Below are 17314 nucleotides of genomic sequence, written 5' to 3'. Positions count from 1 at the left end.
CCCTACCATTCTATAACACTATGTTTTTCTTAGGAGTCATTTTAAAGACTTTTCAACATTTTCCACAGTTTTTCATGATTTGAATATAAAAAAAAAGACTGGAATGATAAGTTAATTTTGTTGTTCTTCATACTATTGGCAATAGAACTCCAGAATATTAAATGATACTTATTTAAAGGGCATTTTGAATTCATCTGTTGTCTAAATAGTGGAAGGTTTTTTGCTTCTGTTTTGTGCTGTTCTTTATGGGAAAGGTTTTCATTAAAAAAAGAAATATTACTTGTTATGGAGAAACTGAAGTAGTAACTCACTGCATATGTCTGAAGTATTTTACTTCTTTCACTTCCAGTGCTTTACATTAACATAAATGAGAACTCCTGGGAATCTTTTTTTCCTTAGGTTTTTAGGGATGTATAAGATTGTTTTAAATGCTGTTTAGGAGAGTTCACAAAGAATAATGTGACCCTAGGTGAGCCAGTCTTCGATACTCTGTTTATAGCTAATGGAAGGCATTCCCAGGAGCACCAGCTTCTCTTCTTTGACTACTGGAACTCTGGGGAGATTAGCCTGACAATGTCAATATGAAAGTGGTGCCTTTAAATCAATGTAAAAGGTGTGCCTTTAAAGTTGCTTACTATCTTAGTTTATAAAACACTAGAACTGTTTAGATTGGTTCCCTCAGCACTGCTGTGGCCACCACTAAATCATGTCCCTCAGCCCCACAGCTACATGACTTTAGGATCCCTCCAGGAATGAGGACTCCACTACAGCCCTGGGCAACCTGTGCCAGGGTTTGACAATCCTTCTGGGAACAAAGTGTTTCCTGATATCTAGTCTAAACCTCCTCTGGTTCAACTTAAAGCTGTTTCCTCTAGTCCTGTCATTTGAGAGAAGAGACTGACCTCTACCTCACTACAACCTCCTCTCAGGTAGTTGTACAGTGCAATAAGGTCTCCTCTCAGCCTTTAATATCCAGTTAAAGATTATTTAAATCCTCTTACGCGATTTCCTATAACACAATGTCTCGTTCATTGTAAAAAATCCACAAACCCAACATAGACAATATTAAAGCTTCTATTCTAGATGCAATATCTATTCAAGTAGGAAATAAAACTCACCCTTCCTCATCCAAATAACTGCAGAATTAGTTAGAAAAAATTGTAGAACGTTACTAAGGTTTGGGGTTTTTTTTCTTCCTAGGCAATACAACAGTTGTCTGGTTTGTGATTGAGTTCCTTTGAAAACTAATCATACATAATGCTACCTTTAAGATTGTTAACAGATTTTTTTTAACAAAAAAGAAGGAAATGGTTCATTAAATTTCAACCAGGAATTTGATTTTGTAAAGTATGTGCTGCTTAGAGCAACTAGTCTCATACAGATCTAATAACAAAGCATAAACTACAATGAACCCGGGAATGACATAAATAGCTGGTTTATTATTGCTCTAGTGTGGTGTGCCCTCATGTGGTTAACAGAAATATCTTCCTTGAACGAGCCAGACACCCTTTGAATTTGTGTATTCTACTGAAGAATTGGGAGAACTAAGGCAATTAGCTAAATGGGTGATAGTTTGATGCTAAGTACATTTTGGTGGCTTTACGGCTCTCAATTGGTTCGTTATGTAGAACTTCGTACAAATACTCTTGCATTTGGTTCTGATGCAAGAACAGATGTGTTCATTTCTCTTGTTTCTTTTAATATATATTTTGAGGGTACACTTACCAATATTTAGGATAAAGTACCTTCATTTATGAGTGGTTAATAACGTGTTGCAAATTAGTGATTTAGGTGTTGGATCATTTAAAAAAAGCACCATCAAAGATGCGATTTTAATCTGAATTTGTAAAAGATGATTTAAGAGAGTTCAGTGGCAAGGTTCCCTCTACTACTTACTACAGAGAAGACACATACAAAGGGAAATCATGTTAAGGTTGTTTTGGAATCATTTATATAGAGATTGGAGACAGAAAGGGTAAGGGATACCCTCCTGTTGAGTCAGGAGGTTCAGAATGGACCTGTTGCTTTCACAAAGAGGAGTCTTGATGCTGCTGGATACAGACTTAAGTTTAGACTTGATCAACAGTTTATGTCAAATGGAATTAATACAGACAGTAAAGAGAATCTTTTAACAATATTTAATAATCATTTAATTATCACAGTAATTAAATAATACTTGCTATAATCAGCACAATGATTTGACAGTAAGGTTTGTATAAAGCTTCTGAATCTGCCTGGATGTGTTTCTATGTGACCTGATCTAGGTGACCCTTCTTCTGCAGGGGGGTTGGACTAGATGATCTCTAAAGGTCCCTTCCAACCCCTACCATTCTATGATTCTATGAATCACGTATACACACACACACAGGTATAGAGGTTAACCCAACTTTCTCTCTGGTTGGACCAATTGTAAAATCAAATAAATAACCTTTTTCTCCCAAATCCTTAATCCTTATCTTCGAATCCGTGTGAAACCCTACTGTAACCAAGATCTCTTGCCCTGTAAGATGACACAGATCAAGGAAAGAATCAGGGGCACATCCTGCTGTGGCCCCAGGTATCTTAAAATGTCTCTTTTTAGGACCACTATTTACAGGACTGCAAGGAGTTTGCCTTTGGTCAGTAATTCTTCATTTTGCTGTAATACTTGTCAGGTAATGTCTTACCTTACAACTCCCAGAGCAGGCTATGAGCCAGACAGTTTGAATGCTTTTTAGGGAGCACTTAATCATTCTAACTCTCTGGACTTGCACCCTAGACAGAGTACAGGGTTGTCTTGACTCACTGCACTGGTAGTTGAGATGAGAGAGTTTTAGGATGTCTTTGGTCACCACACAGGTAATCAAGACAAGAACACAGTGTTGTCTGACTCCAATACAGCAATGCAGCCTAGGGAGAGGAGTCTGTACCACCGTGGAACTCTAAGCATGGAAATGAAAACTTGTTTGTTGATTTTCTCCCACACAGTGTGTAATACTAATAATCTTTTAATTTTGGTACCATTTGAGTACCTAAGTCTTAATTTTGTGATAATAATTCATAGCTAGCAGCTCTACATATCTCATTATGTTTGTTGTATGTTTGTGAGCTTGCCTATTAGTTCTGTATTCAGTTTTGGAAGGCACTAGAGTTTATGAAGTGTTGTGTTTTTTTATATCTCATGATTCACATAGATTGAGATCAGCTTTTCTTGAGGACTTCATATCCTTTTAGCAAATTGCCATGATAATGTCCTTTCTTGTACTTATGAAAGTAGTGTAACACAGTTGTGTCCCAAATGAAAAATGGGAGAAAACAAGAAAATATGCTTATGGCAACAGGGACATTTACTGTTGTAATTAATATAGAAAACAACAGATGTCAGCAGGGGGTGTGCACTAGTAATAACTTCTTAAAAATGCAAAAAATTATTTAATCCTCAATTACTGCTCAGGTTTTGCTAAGGCCATTTGATACAGCACTGAAAGTTAACATTTCTGTCTGCTTTGAGGTCACTTCTGCTTAATGTGTATTTACTGATTATCAGATAGACTGTGGCTTTCTGATTATTTTTAGCTGAGCTAAGATAAACTTTGTATTCTGCTGTTAAAAGGAAAGTTTTTTGAATTATAGCCTATCAACCACTACATAGTTGCACAGAGATAATCATTTGGAGTTTACAAACTTGCCTTTACTGGTTTCAACATTTTAAGTTCCCACATGGATATGTTGTGTTGTCTCAGTAGGATAATGATAAACAGAAGAAAGATGATCATCAGGTTAGAAGCAGGAGGGATTGCTATCTCCAAATGTTGCTCCAGTTAAAATTAAATCTGTGCTATACAAAACTCATAAGCATCCTTGGTGTAGAGCTAGAGAAGACTCAAGGGTATGAAGATACCAAGTCCTTTTAGGTTCCTGGAGTGTAATTCATAAACCAAAGTTATATGATTAGTTTTTGCCTGGAGAAGATGGAGGGGTGATCCCTATCCATGCTCATAAATCCCTAAAGGGTGGGTGTTGAGAAAATGGGGCCAGTCTTTGTTGTATGGTGGCCAGTGACAGGACAAGCAGTAACTGGAACACAGGAAGTTCCACTGGAACACAAGGAGAAACTCCTTAAGTGCTGAGGTGAGGGAGCCCTGGCCCAGGCTGCCCAGGGAGGGTGTGGAGGCTGTTTTTTGGAAGGTTTCCAAACGCACCTGGACACGTTCCTGTGCCCCCTGATCGAGGGGAACCTGCTTTGGCAGGAGATTGGGCTGCAGCAGCTCTGCAGGGCCCTTCCAACCCCCACTATGCTGTGATTCTGTGATGAGCAGGCTCAACTTGGGAGAATAGAGACACTTAGGAGTGAGACTGAGAAGACAGCAAGTGGAAGAGATGTCAAAAAAGTGGACTTTTTTTAATTTCCACTCCTTTCTGGTACTTGTATGCTCAACTGAGCCCACAGAGGGGAGCATATATCATATGGTAATTATTAGACAGCAATTTTGCTTGGAGTTAGTCTGAAGTTGTCCTTCAGGGTGAAAAAATTGATTATACTTCTCTTTTTGAAGCCAACCACAATAGTGCTGTGGCCTTCCTTCTTATATAATATTCTAGATGTTGAGATAGAGATGAAGGAAAAAGACATGGTTCACTTCTCTCCTGAGCCTGAAGTGTACTTCAAAGCCACACTTTTTAACCCTCAAGACGATGCTGTGGCCACTAGTTCATATACTGTTCTCTAAACTTTGTAAAATATCCATCTTGTTAAAATGATGCCATTAAGTGGGAAAGAATTCTTGTTCATCTCTCCATCTTAACACAATCATCAGCTATTCTTACCCGTAACAAATAAAGAAGCTTCATTTCAGTGAACTGGGAGCAAGCCCTTTTGAGAGTGCCTAAGTGCAATTGGAAGGAACACAGTGAATTAGAAAGAGAATGGAACATCTTAAAATTTGACTTTTATGTTTTGCTTGCCTTAAAGACATTGAACGGATTTTTTAGGGGTCAGATTGTGGCAGTGATTTCGTTGGAGACTATTTTCTCAAAGTGATAGTAACCTATTGTGTAACTGGTCTCAGTAAACACCTGCTTAAGCTTTTCTAGCTTGTAAAAAAGCTGGAATTATCAAAATTCCTAAAGAGATACTAGAAAGCCATATTCAGGAAGGGGTTTATTTAGTTCCTGAGGGATTTTGCAATCCACAAGGACAGTATCTTGTAATTATTGTTACTGTTTGTACTGACAGTTCTATGTCCAGTCTTGGTCCCTGTGGTATAACCAGTTGACATGTGTCCACAACACAGTGCAGCACGGCCATGAAGGGCACTTGTTGGCATTCTTCTTGTCAGGCTCTGCACAGAGGCTGAATGAGCTGCAGCAATTGAACAACTATTTCTGTTTCTTAAGGGCGTTTCCTGGGGTCACAGTTGAGGCAAGTTATCTGGGCAGGGTGGGGAACCTTGAGTCATGTACATGAATCATGAATCAAGTGAATCACAGAATCTTAAGGGCTGGAAGGGACCTTGAAAAATCATCTAGCCCAAGCCCCCTGTCAAAGTGAGACCACCTAGAGTAGGTCACATAGGAACTCATCCAGGTGGGTTTTGAACATCTCCAGATGAGGAGACTCCACAACCCATCTGGGCATCCTGTGCCAGTGCTCTGTCACCCTCACAGTAAAGAATTTTTACCTTATGTTTCCTTGGAACCTCTTATGCTCCAGCTTGTACTTGTTGCCTCTTGTCCTTTACTTGGACATCACTGAGAAGAGCCTGGCTCCATCTTCCTGATACTTCTTAGCACACTCAATTTTGCCTTATCAGACTTTGAAGGAACCTAGAGCAGCATGGCTCCCAGTTAGGAAACTTGATGAATATAAATCTTCTGTCTTTCATGAGTGGAATATTAACATAATCTCTTTTTCTTATCTACCAGAAAACTTTTTATATGATGATTCTATGGAGTTATAGGAAAAGAAGCTGGAATTCATATTGACCTTCTAAATAGCATCATAGTAGTTTAGTGCCAATTAACTGTAGAACTTTGTCACAAAAGGAGAACTAAAAAATTTTGCTCCTATTTACTGCAAATTAGAGGCAAAATATATTTGGGAGACATCTTATTAGCTTTATTTATACTGATTTTTGTTTTAGTTGTGGGAGAATCAGTGAAAACATTGCAGGCTTGTATGTCTGTTGTATAAAAGGTGTTGTTCCAGGAAGATTTGAGAAAAATAAGCATGATGGTGTTTTTTAATTGCTATTTTCTTCTTTTTGTTAATCAAACAGGTAGTAGGAAATCTTGTAGAGCATTAATACTTGTTGAAGAACTTTAAAATACTTCCTGGAGGACTTGGAAATAGTTGCTGAAGAACTTTAAAAGTGCCTTATATTATATTCATTCACATTGGCTGGGATAGAGGTCTCTTCCCATGGTGTGAACACTGATAAGGAGAATGTAAATTAACAGTAATGGTGTTGCTATCTCTAAATTACATCCTAAAGGTACATCATGGAGATAGAATAGAAGTATGCAAATTTCTTCAGGAATTTCTATTTGGCAACGGAAATGTGAATCAGAGCAGCTAGCTGTCCCTCAAGCTAGGTTGGATTAAAATATACCTGCTCTAATCAGCATTGCCTGAATTATCTATGTACTTTACATCCAAAATGTAGGTGTGTCACTGTCATTTTTTTTTTTAACATCCCAGCTAATAATTTATACATTAGAGAGAACAGTGTGCTTATTTATTAATTCTTTGAACCAGCAGGTGTTTGCAAACACTGAAGGGAACTGGAAGGAGCACAAAAAGATTGGGTTAAAACACTGGGATTTGGTGTGGAAAGTGAAAGTTATACTTGTCACTGAACATTCAAATATCTATATTTAACAGAAAAAGCATTTCAGTTTTATGAGTTAGGTAGACAGCTGGTGCTAATTGTGAAAAGATAACTACAAGAGTTAATTATGTAAGCTGTTATGATTTATGGGCTCAGGACACTGGGAAATTACTTAATAGGGAAAATTATTGAAAAAGAGGAGTCATAGAGTTATATTAAGGACTGAGTCGTACTCAGCAGGACACTTGTATTTGTGCTTATGTTAGTATAATAAGGAAAAAACCACCCTTTTTTAACAACAAGATATTAAAATAAGGAAAAAGATGGAAGGGATCCAAATTAGCTGCTTCTCTTTTTTGTATGTGGATGGAGAAGTAGTTGTTGGAAAGTATTTTCTACTATTTTTTTCCCAAGAATGTCTTCTGCCTGGATTAGGATTACATAATGAGCTTCTGCTGACAGCCAGATCATAAAGTAAATTTATGATGTGCAGCCATAAAGCAAACACATGTTTTTGCTCAGATTCTGGATGGTCACAGGGAACAAGGTCACTAACAGGTCTGTTCTCCACTTCATTTTGAGTGAGGAATTGCATCTGATCTTCCTACAGCTACTGTAGTGTTTTAACCCATGTCAGTGCTCTTTAACCCATAGCACACATTCTCACCCAAAGCATTTTGAGAGATCTCTGTTTGATACGGCTGCCAAAGTGACCAAAAAAGGAAGATCCAACCCTGAGCTTGTTTGGAAAATGAAGTTCTTGTTTTCCAGACCATTGTAGTGACTTTTTTTTCTTTGATGAAACAAACTTATTTTGGAAACAAGAGGATTTTGACAACCAGTGCTCAAGGGGATACCATTAGTATAAGCAGTGAGGCAATAAGATGGTGCATTTGAGTGGAAGGATAGACTTATATCTGGAAGCAAAAGGGCCCTTGCACTAAAATGTCACTGCCGTCTTTTTTTCAGATAATTAAGGATTTCCAGTAGCTTGCTGATATATGAGTGTATGAGAGGAATAACTTGTAGCTGTTCATTTTCAAGAAATGTCATTGGGAAGAACAAGTAATATTTACTTGAAAATAGAGGGGACAGAGGGGAGAATAGTGAACGTTCTTGCTGATAATGAATGGTCTTTCAGAGAGACCCTTTTGCAACCGAAATAAAGTATTTGGGTGAATGGTTTTCATAACATATATGCTTTCATAGCTGTATTTGATTTACCTGCTTCAGTTTATTAAAAACAATCAAACTTGTGAATGCTATTAATCCTCTAAAAAAAGTCCTAACAGCCTCTGTCATTGGTATTTAAAAAACAGAGAATCGGAGTCATACGGTGATTTGGGTTGGACCTTGTAGCGGTTTTGCCTGGGCCAGGTTTTGGTAGTGGGGTGCTACAGGAGTGGCTTCTTTAAACAAAGAGCTGCCAGAAGTTTTCCCTGTAGCTGACAGGGCTAAGGCCAGTCAGTTCTAAGATGAACTCCACAGCTGACCAAGGCCTGGCCAACTAGTGACTGAGGGAACCCCTCTGTGAGTAACATATTGCAGAAGGGGAAGAAGTTGCTGTGCAATTGCTAAGCTGCAGCAGTGACAGGGAGTGAGAATGTGAGAATATCTCTGCATATACCAAGGTCACTGGAGAAGAAGGGGGAGGAGGGAGCTTAGGCCCTGGAAGAAAGACTCCCCTGTGACCTGTGGTGAAGCCCATGGTGAGGCAGCTGTGCCCATGCAGTCCATGATGGCCAGGGGGAAGGAAGGAAAGTCACTGGAAGAAGGAGGGGTGGGGGGAGGTATTTTAAGATTTGATTTTTTTTCTCATCTCCCTGTTCTGATGATTCATTAATAAATCAGATCTTTTTCTCCCTAAGTTGAGTCTCTTTTACCTGTGATGTTAATTGCTGAGTGATCTCCTTGTCCTTAACTTGACTTACAAACCTCTCGTTATATTTCTCTCTCCTGTAGAGTTAAGGAAGGGGAGTGATATTACGACTTGGTGGGCATCTGGCACTCAGCCTGATCTAAACCACTGCAGACCTTTAAAGAGCATCTGGTCCAATCCCCCTTCAATGCACAGGGATATCTTTCACTAGGATCAGGTTGTTCCCATCCAACCTCATGCTGAATACATCCAGTTCTCTGGTCAACGTGTTTCAGTGTGTCACCACCCTCATCACTAAAAAGAAAAAACGTCTTCCTTGTATTTAATCTAAATCTATCCAGTTTTAGTTTAAAACCATTACCCCTTTTTCTCTCACTACAGGCCCTGGTAAAAAAAATCTCTTTCCATTTTTCTTATAGACCTTCTTTAAGTATTGAAAAGCTGCAGTAATGTCTCTCTGAAGCTGCCTTTTTCAGACCGAACAACCCCAGATCCCTCCGCTTTTCCTCCCAGGAGAGGTGCTCCAGCCCTCTGATCATTTTCATAGCTTCCTCTGGATCAAACCTAACAGGTTTGGTGCTGGAGACCTCAGAGCTAGATGCAGTACTGAAGGTGGGGTGTCACAAGAGTGGGGTAGAATCACCTTCCTTGACCTGCTGGCTGCACTTTGGATGCAAAGCAGGATGTGACTGGTTGTAAGCACAGTTGCAATATAATTTAAACATAAGTATCAATAACTTCTTCTAAAATTGTCAATGTAGGTATATTTTGTAATGTGGTTTTGGAAAATTTTGGTTGATACTGAGGAAAGAAAGGAGGGGAGGTATTAAAAGTGAACTTTTGGCCCATGTGTTTCAGAAATCTGTAGGGAAGACAGTTTAATTCACAGAGCCAGGAATGTTCTTCTATGAACTGTTGCTGCTGACTGGGAATTAATTTGATGAGTATGTGGCCTAGCTCTATCCCCTTTCATTCCTGGCATCCCTGCCTCCACATGACCTCTGCAACAGGGAAATCCATGCTAATAGAATTTTCTGCTTTTAGCAAAGACATCCTCACCTTTTTTTTTCTTTTGTGCTACTGGAGCTGTGTAAGGAAGATTCAATTCAGAATGGGTTTGAACTATTAATTAGTGAATTTCTGCTTTTCCAACAGAGATCTGTGCTAGAAGTGTTTGAAGCTTCTTTAATAAAATAAGAGAACAATCTTCCCTAGTGTGATCACAAAGCAAGGATCATTATAGGGTTGCCAAGTGAGCTTATGGTAATTATCAAGTGATATATTTGATGATTGTACAGAATTTTGGGTGAGGTCTGCATTAATTAGTAACAGAAGCTAATAGAGACATCCTTTCCTTTGTACCAGCATAGGTGGGAGAATATATTTAAAATAAACCAGTTACCTTTAAAGCCCTGCCAGAAAACTGAGCTGATCTTGTCCTTTTCCTTTCTAATTTATTTTTTTTGTTAACATGAGTTAAGTTAAAGTGTTCTGGATAGACTCTTCTGAGGAAAGTATGGTGTTAGTAAGGTAATGACTTATTATTTTTTGCTCTTTTTATCATGTAATTTATATTAAGTGATAGGTTGATACATGGCTTGTCTGAAAGAGAAAGTAGCTAATATGCTATGGGTTTTACTGTCAGTGGTGTAAGAAGTCTTTCCCCTTCCCCTCTCCCAGTACAGCTGACTTTTCTGAATGGTACTTCTGATTTTAGAAAAGACTGCTTTCTCAGCATTTCCAGCTAGTATTTTAAAAGAAGCTGATGCAAGGTGAGAAAAATTGCAAGATTCTCATTTTTATGAGTGGTTTTGTTCCTGTGAAGGCCATGTGCTTTGCAGAGCCCAACCTGTTAGTGGAACGACTAGAATCCAGAGTTGCCCTTCCCCCCAGGTGAATGTCCTAACCCCACACAGAGAATGATTCCTCTCCTTGCTTACTGCCTTTTGGTCATATAAATCTTCTGTCTCTTGCTGCGTGATGGTCCAACTTTGGAGAGAAGACCTTATCATTCCAGTTAACCTACAGTTCATTAATTACATTACTTCCTTGGGAGTGGGAGAACTAATTTGTATCAGGATGGCCTGAACTTTAACTTTTCTTTGCTCTTTTTATTATACCTTTGTGTTAAAATGAAAAAGAATGTCAACAGCCGTCTGAACATGAGCCAGCAGTGTGCCCAGGTGGCCAAAAAGGCCAAAGACTACCTGGCCTGTACCAGAAATATGGTGACCAGCAGGACCAGGGAAGTGATTGTCCCCCTGTACTGGACACTGATGAGGCCACATCTTGAATATTATGTCCATTTCTGGGCCTCTTGCTACAAGGAGAACACTGAGGTGCTGGAGTGTCTCCAGAGACTGGCAATGGGAAGGGTCTAGAGAATAGCTCTTATGAGGAGCTGCTGAGGGAGCTGGGGGTGCTTAGCCTAGAGAAGAGGACACTGAGCGGAGATAAGATCACTCTCTACATGAAGGAGAGTTGTGGTGGGGTGGGGGTCAATCTTTTCTCTCCAGTAATGAATGGGCTGCCCAGATGAGTTGTGGAGTCGCCTTCCCTAGGGACATTCCAGACCCATCTGGATGAGTTCGTGTGTGACTTACTCTAGATGGTCCTGTTCTGGCAGGGGGATTTTGGACTTGATGATCTTTTGAGGTCCTTTCCAACCATTAAGATTCTGTGACACAAGGAAATGGATTCAAGTTGTGTGAGAGAAGGTTTAGATTGGGCATTAGGAGGGTTATTAAGCATTGGCATGGGCTGCCCAGGGAGATGGTGGATTCACCATCCCTAGATATATTCAAAACATGCATAGATGAAGTGTTGAGAAATATGGTTTAATTTGAGTGATTGAACTCAATGATCTCAAATATCTTTTCCAACTGCAATGATTCTATGATTCTGTGACTTACCTCATACCAGTTTTAGGACGAAAGCCTATCTTGTCACTCAACAGAATTGGTATAAATTATATCATAGAATTATAGAATGGTAGGGGTTAGAAGGGGCCTTTAGAGATCATCTAGTCCAATTCCCCTGCTCAAGCAGGTCCACCTAGATCAGGTCACACAGGAATGTGTCCAGGAGGGTATTGAAAACCTCCTGAGAAGGAGCCTTCACACCCTCCCTCGGCAGCCTGGGCCAGGGCTCCCTCACCTCAACAATCAAATAACTTTTCCTTATGTTTAAATGGAACTTTTTGTGCTCCAGCTTCTTTCCATTACCGCTTGTCCTGTCACTGGATACAATAGAATAAAGGATGGATATTTAGTTTTCTTTTGAGGTATGTTTTATTTAAAACTGCCTGGAAATAATTCTTGTTTTATGAGTACAGTATATAAAATGGTTTGTTGGTTTTCCTGAGACGTTTGTTGTACTAGTGAATCCAACACATAGAAACATTTTGTTCAAGAACACACACACAGAGTCACTCTATATGTAGAAATATATATATATATATATATATATATATATACACCACCAAAATATTTTGGAGATTGCAATGGTAAAATATAGAATCATAGAATCATAGAATGGTAGGGGTTGGAAGGGACCTTTAGAGATCGTCTAGTCCAACGCCCCTGCAGAAGCAGGGTCACCTAGATCAGGTTGCATAGGAACGTGTCCAGGTGGGTCTTGAAGACCTCCAAGGAAGGAGCCTCCACAACCCCTCTGGGCAGCCTGTGCCACGGCTCCATCACCCTCACAGTGAAATAGTATTTTCTTATGTTTAAGTGGAACTTTTTGTGTTCCAGCTTCATCCCATCACGCCTTGTCCTGTTACTATCTACTATAGAAAAAAGGGATGTCCCAACCTCCTGACACCCACGCTTTAGATTCAGGAGTTTAGATTCAGGAGTTGTTTCACTACAACAGTCTAATGCCTGTTAGCTTGTTCTCAGTCTGATTTTCTAGGTTCCCTTCCTTGTGAATGATGTCTCATTGACTGTGAAGGCACAAATTTATTGTATCCTGCGACAGCTGTAGTCCCTGTTCCCATCCATTGACTGCATTAATTCAGTACTTCTAAGTGATCTGACAATAGATGTGCTAACTTTTTTGTTGGTAATAAGCGAAAAGAATCTCATCTGATAGTTAAATGATACAAAGAAGGAGCAGACCTGCAGATTTACAATGCAGTAACAGTGATTTTGATTATTTTTCATAGAATCATAGAATGGTAGGGGTTGGAAGGGACCTTTAGAGATCATCTAGTCCAACCCTCCTGCAGAAGCAGGTTCGCCTAGATCAGGTCACATAGGAACATGTCCAAGTGGGTCTTGAAGACCTCCAAGGAAGGAGACTCCACAATCCCTCTGGGCAGCCTGTGCCAGGGCTCCTTCACCCTCACAGGGAAATAGTTTTTTCTTATGTTTAAATGGAACTTTTTGTGTTCCAGTTTCATCCCATCACCCCTTGTGCTGTTACTAGCTACTATAGAAAAAAGGGATGTCCTAACCTCCTGACACCCACCTTTTAGATATTTATAAATGTTAATAAGATCCCCCCTCAGTCTCCTCTTCTCCAGATTAAATAGCCCCAGGTCCCGCAGCCTTTCCTCTTCCGAAAGATGTTCCCTGATCATCTTGGTGTCCCTGCACTGGCCTCTCGCCAGCACTTCCCTGTCCTTGGCCTTCTTGTCCACGAGGGCACATTGCTGGCTGATGTTTAGTTTATTATCAACCAGCACTCCCAGGTCTCTCTCTGCAGAGCTGCTCTTCAGCAGATTATACTTATTTTCAAAATCTTTTGCTTTATAGTCTCTTTATTGCAAAGGTTTCATTTTCTTACAGTAAATTTCTGGATTAGCACTTTGATAACATCCCTTCAGCTGCCTTTGTTTGTATCCTGATTAGAATGAATTGCATCTCTGAGCATTATGGATCCATTGTTATTTTTTTCATGCATTTCACAACTGATGATATCCCAATCAGTGTTCCCGTGTTCTGGAAAGGCAGCCTTTTACTGGTGGAGTGACAAAAGATTTTCTTTGGTTCAGCAAAAAGCTGTGGTATCTGCTGTACTCTATTGTTAAGCTTTGTGGTTCAAAACAGTTTATTGACAGCTCAGTAAGGAATTCCTTTAGGAGATTCTACAAACGTGGGAACAGACTTTCTTTCTTTTTAGCTACTGAGGAGAAAGATGGATCATTTCACTATCTGCTTCACATGGGAGCAATGCTAAACTGAATATTTTTAACCTATATACTCTTTGCAGCACAAGCTCTTCATTCCTTAATGTCTGGAAAACAGCCATAATGGTTTTGTCACCACTTGAGTGTAACGGACAGTGTTTAACTCAAGGGACAATTGCTTTTTTGAATGGTTTCTGACCTGTGTGTGTTAGGTTTTCATTTTCTTGGCTTGTTATTTTTCTTTAATAAAAAACAGTGACAAAAATGATGCTTTATCAGAAATGCCTTTCCATAGCTGTTTCTTGTCTAATTCTCCTTCAGTCGTTGACTGTGATGTGCTTAGCCCAGCCTAACTAGATGTTAAAAGTAAAATCCTTTTTCCAGGTATATGCTGCCATGCTTTAAATTTTCAACTTTGCAATTTCATTTGTTCAATACACCTGTCCATTACATATTTTCAATGAGAAAGCAAATATTGAGGGTATAGAATTAGATGACCATCTATTGTACTATTATTACTCAAAAGAATCATTCAAACTGACAAAAATCTTTGGTTTTCTTTCCCAAAGGTGACAACGCTTGTTAATACAAGCAATAAAGGACCATCTGGCAAGAAGAAAGGACGTTCTAAGAAGGCTCATGTGTTGGCTGCTTCAGTAGAACAGGCCACTCAGAACTTTTTAGAAAAAGGAGATCAAATTGCTAAAGAGAGCCAGGATCTCAAGGAGGAATTGATTGCTGCTGTAGAGGATGTACGCAAACAAGGTATGTGGAACAAAATACTTAATGAGGTAGCTGCTTTATTTGATTATTTCTAAGATTTATTCCAAAACAAGTATTTCACCTGCTTTAATAAGATAATTCAAACTATGTAGAGGATATCTGTAATATGACATATAAAGATTACAATACCTAGGCCTTTGTGAATGGCAATGAGTATAAACAGTGTTCTGACTTCAGTTAAAAAGTGTTTGCTTTTGGTTTGTTTTTGAGTTTGGGGTTTTTTTTTTTCCATTTTAGCTGTTCCATCACCAAATAGTGAACTCAAATATTACTTAGCAGACATGCTGCCCAGTGCCAAAGCTTCCTCTTTGCTTTTCAACTTGCTTTTTATTCTGCTATGTGACCTAATCTAGGTTGACCTGCTTCTGCAGGGGAGTTGGTCTACATGATCTCAAAAGGTCCCTTCCAACTCCTACCATTCTATGATTCTGTGAAAATAACACTAATTTTTCACTAAATTTGAGCAGTAGTTTAAAGCCAGTGGATGGAAGTGTAGAGCTAGGGTTATGGTGCATACATTTCTGAACAATCTAACAATTATCAACCAAATAGTATAGCAATATAGAATGACTTGATTTTTTTCAAGTTTGTATTGAAATATATACAAAGATTATACAAGTCTGAAAATATACATATAACAGCAATAGTAAAACATTTCTTGGGTGTTGGTAAGATAAATGTTAGCATTGAGTTTCATTATTGCATAGGTTAAACTGCAACTTTCAAGACAGACAATGTTACAAAAATGTACCTATTTGCTCATGGGAATTAGTCGTGGGAAAATAACGTTTTCTTTACAGGCAGAAATAATCCTGGATCTGTGCAATTCAATTTTTGAAACTGAAATTGGTGTTGTAAGAAAACTGCTTTCAAAAAAAGCTTTGAAATTTTACAAATATCATGGATATAATTAGACCATTTTCTGTCAAAATGTATGTCAGGTGCTTTTAAATTTACATGTGTGGTAGGGGGAAAGTATGCTTTCAATATATACCCATAACAAAACATTTCCTTTTTATTGCCTTTATTGTAAGGATATTTATTGCAGCAGAATTAAATACCATTCATTTTTTCCCATTGTGAATCCTATAACCTAGAGATACCATCTGCCAGTATTGTCAGTCTTGGGTTATAGAACAAGACTGAGAGATCTCCAACTGAGATTTCAGAACAAGTCTAAAGGACTTAGGTATAAAATACTGATTTTCAGTGAGTTAGTCCCCAGTTCTCATAGAATGTTTTTTTCAGTTTGTGAAAATTGGACCCAAACAATCATATGAGCAGGTAGGGTGAAGATATTGCATACATGAAGTCCTAGATGATCTCCAAAGATCCCTTCCAACCCCTACCATTCTATTAGTCTATGAATATTGCAGTCTCTTCTATCCTGAGGCTATTTCTTCCTCCCACCCACTAAGTGTTTGGCTTCACTGTTTTCCTGTTTGGATGTGGACTTGCTTATGGAGAGGGGTTGGACTAGATAATGTCTAAAGGTCCCTTCTATGATTCTATGATGTGTTTTGAGGTTTTTTAAAATATTCCATTGCCAGTACCTCAGAGTAAGCAAAGAATTTGATGTATACTCTATGTTCAGTGTTATTCCAAGTGACGTTTTCTTCTTCTTCTTGTTGGAGATTTTGGGTTTGTTGTAAAGAGTTGTGATGGTAATTCCTGGTTGTTCTGGCATACAGTTTCATTTGTCAACTACTTCAATTTCCCATCTCTTACATTACTTATTTTGTGTAACATCACATTCTGTTGCAACATTTTTAGTGCTGACATCAAGTGGCCTTGTTGCCTCTGAATTTAAAGCTCTCTCCTTTGGGACTGCAATGCTGACTCAGCTTTACTAGTTTATCCCAAGAAACCTTCTACTGAATTGGGATCATAAGTCTAAATTGTTGAACGCTCTCTAATCTTGGCAAATACACCACATTCATTAGCGTGGTATCAGAGCTTGTTCTTGTCTTTCTTTATCATTAGAGCTTTTATTAGTAACAGTGATTTCTTTGCAGACTTTTGCTTTATGAAGCTGAAGACATCTGAGATGATTTGCTTTAGAGAGTTTTGGTTTTCTTGACTGAATTTCTGACTTTTTAACTTCTAATAAGCCTTTTCTTCTTTTTTTTAATACAGATTTTTTGAAATATGAAACAATGCAGGAAGCAAGAGGGGAAAAAGCTCTTAAAGAGTATTATGCAGAATGATATAGACGTTCATCTTTTGTCAACACTGCAGGCTAGAAAAAACGTCTGTCTGAAAAGCAGAGCAGTTTTTGGGGTCTGTACAACATGAGTCCGTAATTAGGAGAGCAGGAGGCACAAAACACCATTATTAGCACACATGAGCTGCACAAACTAGAGCAGCCTTGGTGCAATGTGAAATGATATGTTTAGCCGAGTGACATAAAGAGCTGGATTAATGAACTGAGGCTGTGTTTTGCCCAGAGTATTGCTAGCTGATTTTCTGGCAAAATTCCAGCTTGGGTAATTACACCATCAACCTAAAAATGTCTCCTGGAGTTACATCTGGCTCTTGTGTGCTTGTTGCAATTCATCCTGAAGAGAGTTGCTTTCTGTTGACAGGTATGAAATGAATGTACTATAACATTTGCAAAATACTTTGGAATGAACATGAATGCAAAGAATAAATAGTTTTAAGTTTCTTGTTACTTTAATAATGTGGAAGCTTAAGATATAGTTGCTGTGC

At 38.7% G+C, this 17314-nt stretch overlaps 1 protein-coding gene across 1 annotated transcript in view; it reads left to right on the top strand.

Moving 5' to 3' along the window:
- The window catches only part of CTNNA2 (catenin alpha 2), a 524185-nt gene that overhangs the window by 99409 nt on the left and 407462 nt on the right, over nucleotides 1–17314 (top strand). Inside the window, exon 3 of the mRNA XM_061992337.1 lies at nucleotides 14392–14587. Within this exon, the coding sequence (XP_061848321.1) occupies nucleotides 14392–14587 (196 nt within the window). The remainder of the gene's footprint in view (nucleotides 1–14391; nucleotides 14588–17314) is intronic.

This window comes from Colius striatus, chromosome 3 (genome assembly GCF_028858725.1).
Source record: "Colius striatus isolate bColStr4 chromosome 3, bColStr4.1.hap1, whole genome shotgun sequence".
NCBI lineage: Eukaryota > Metazoa > Chordata > Aves > Coliiformes > Coliidae > Colius > Colius striatus.
The sequence above is the reverse complement of the archived record's forward strand: the minus strand, read 5'-3'. Positions and strand labels throughout refer to the sequence as shown.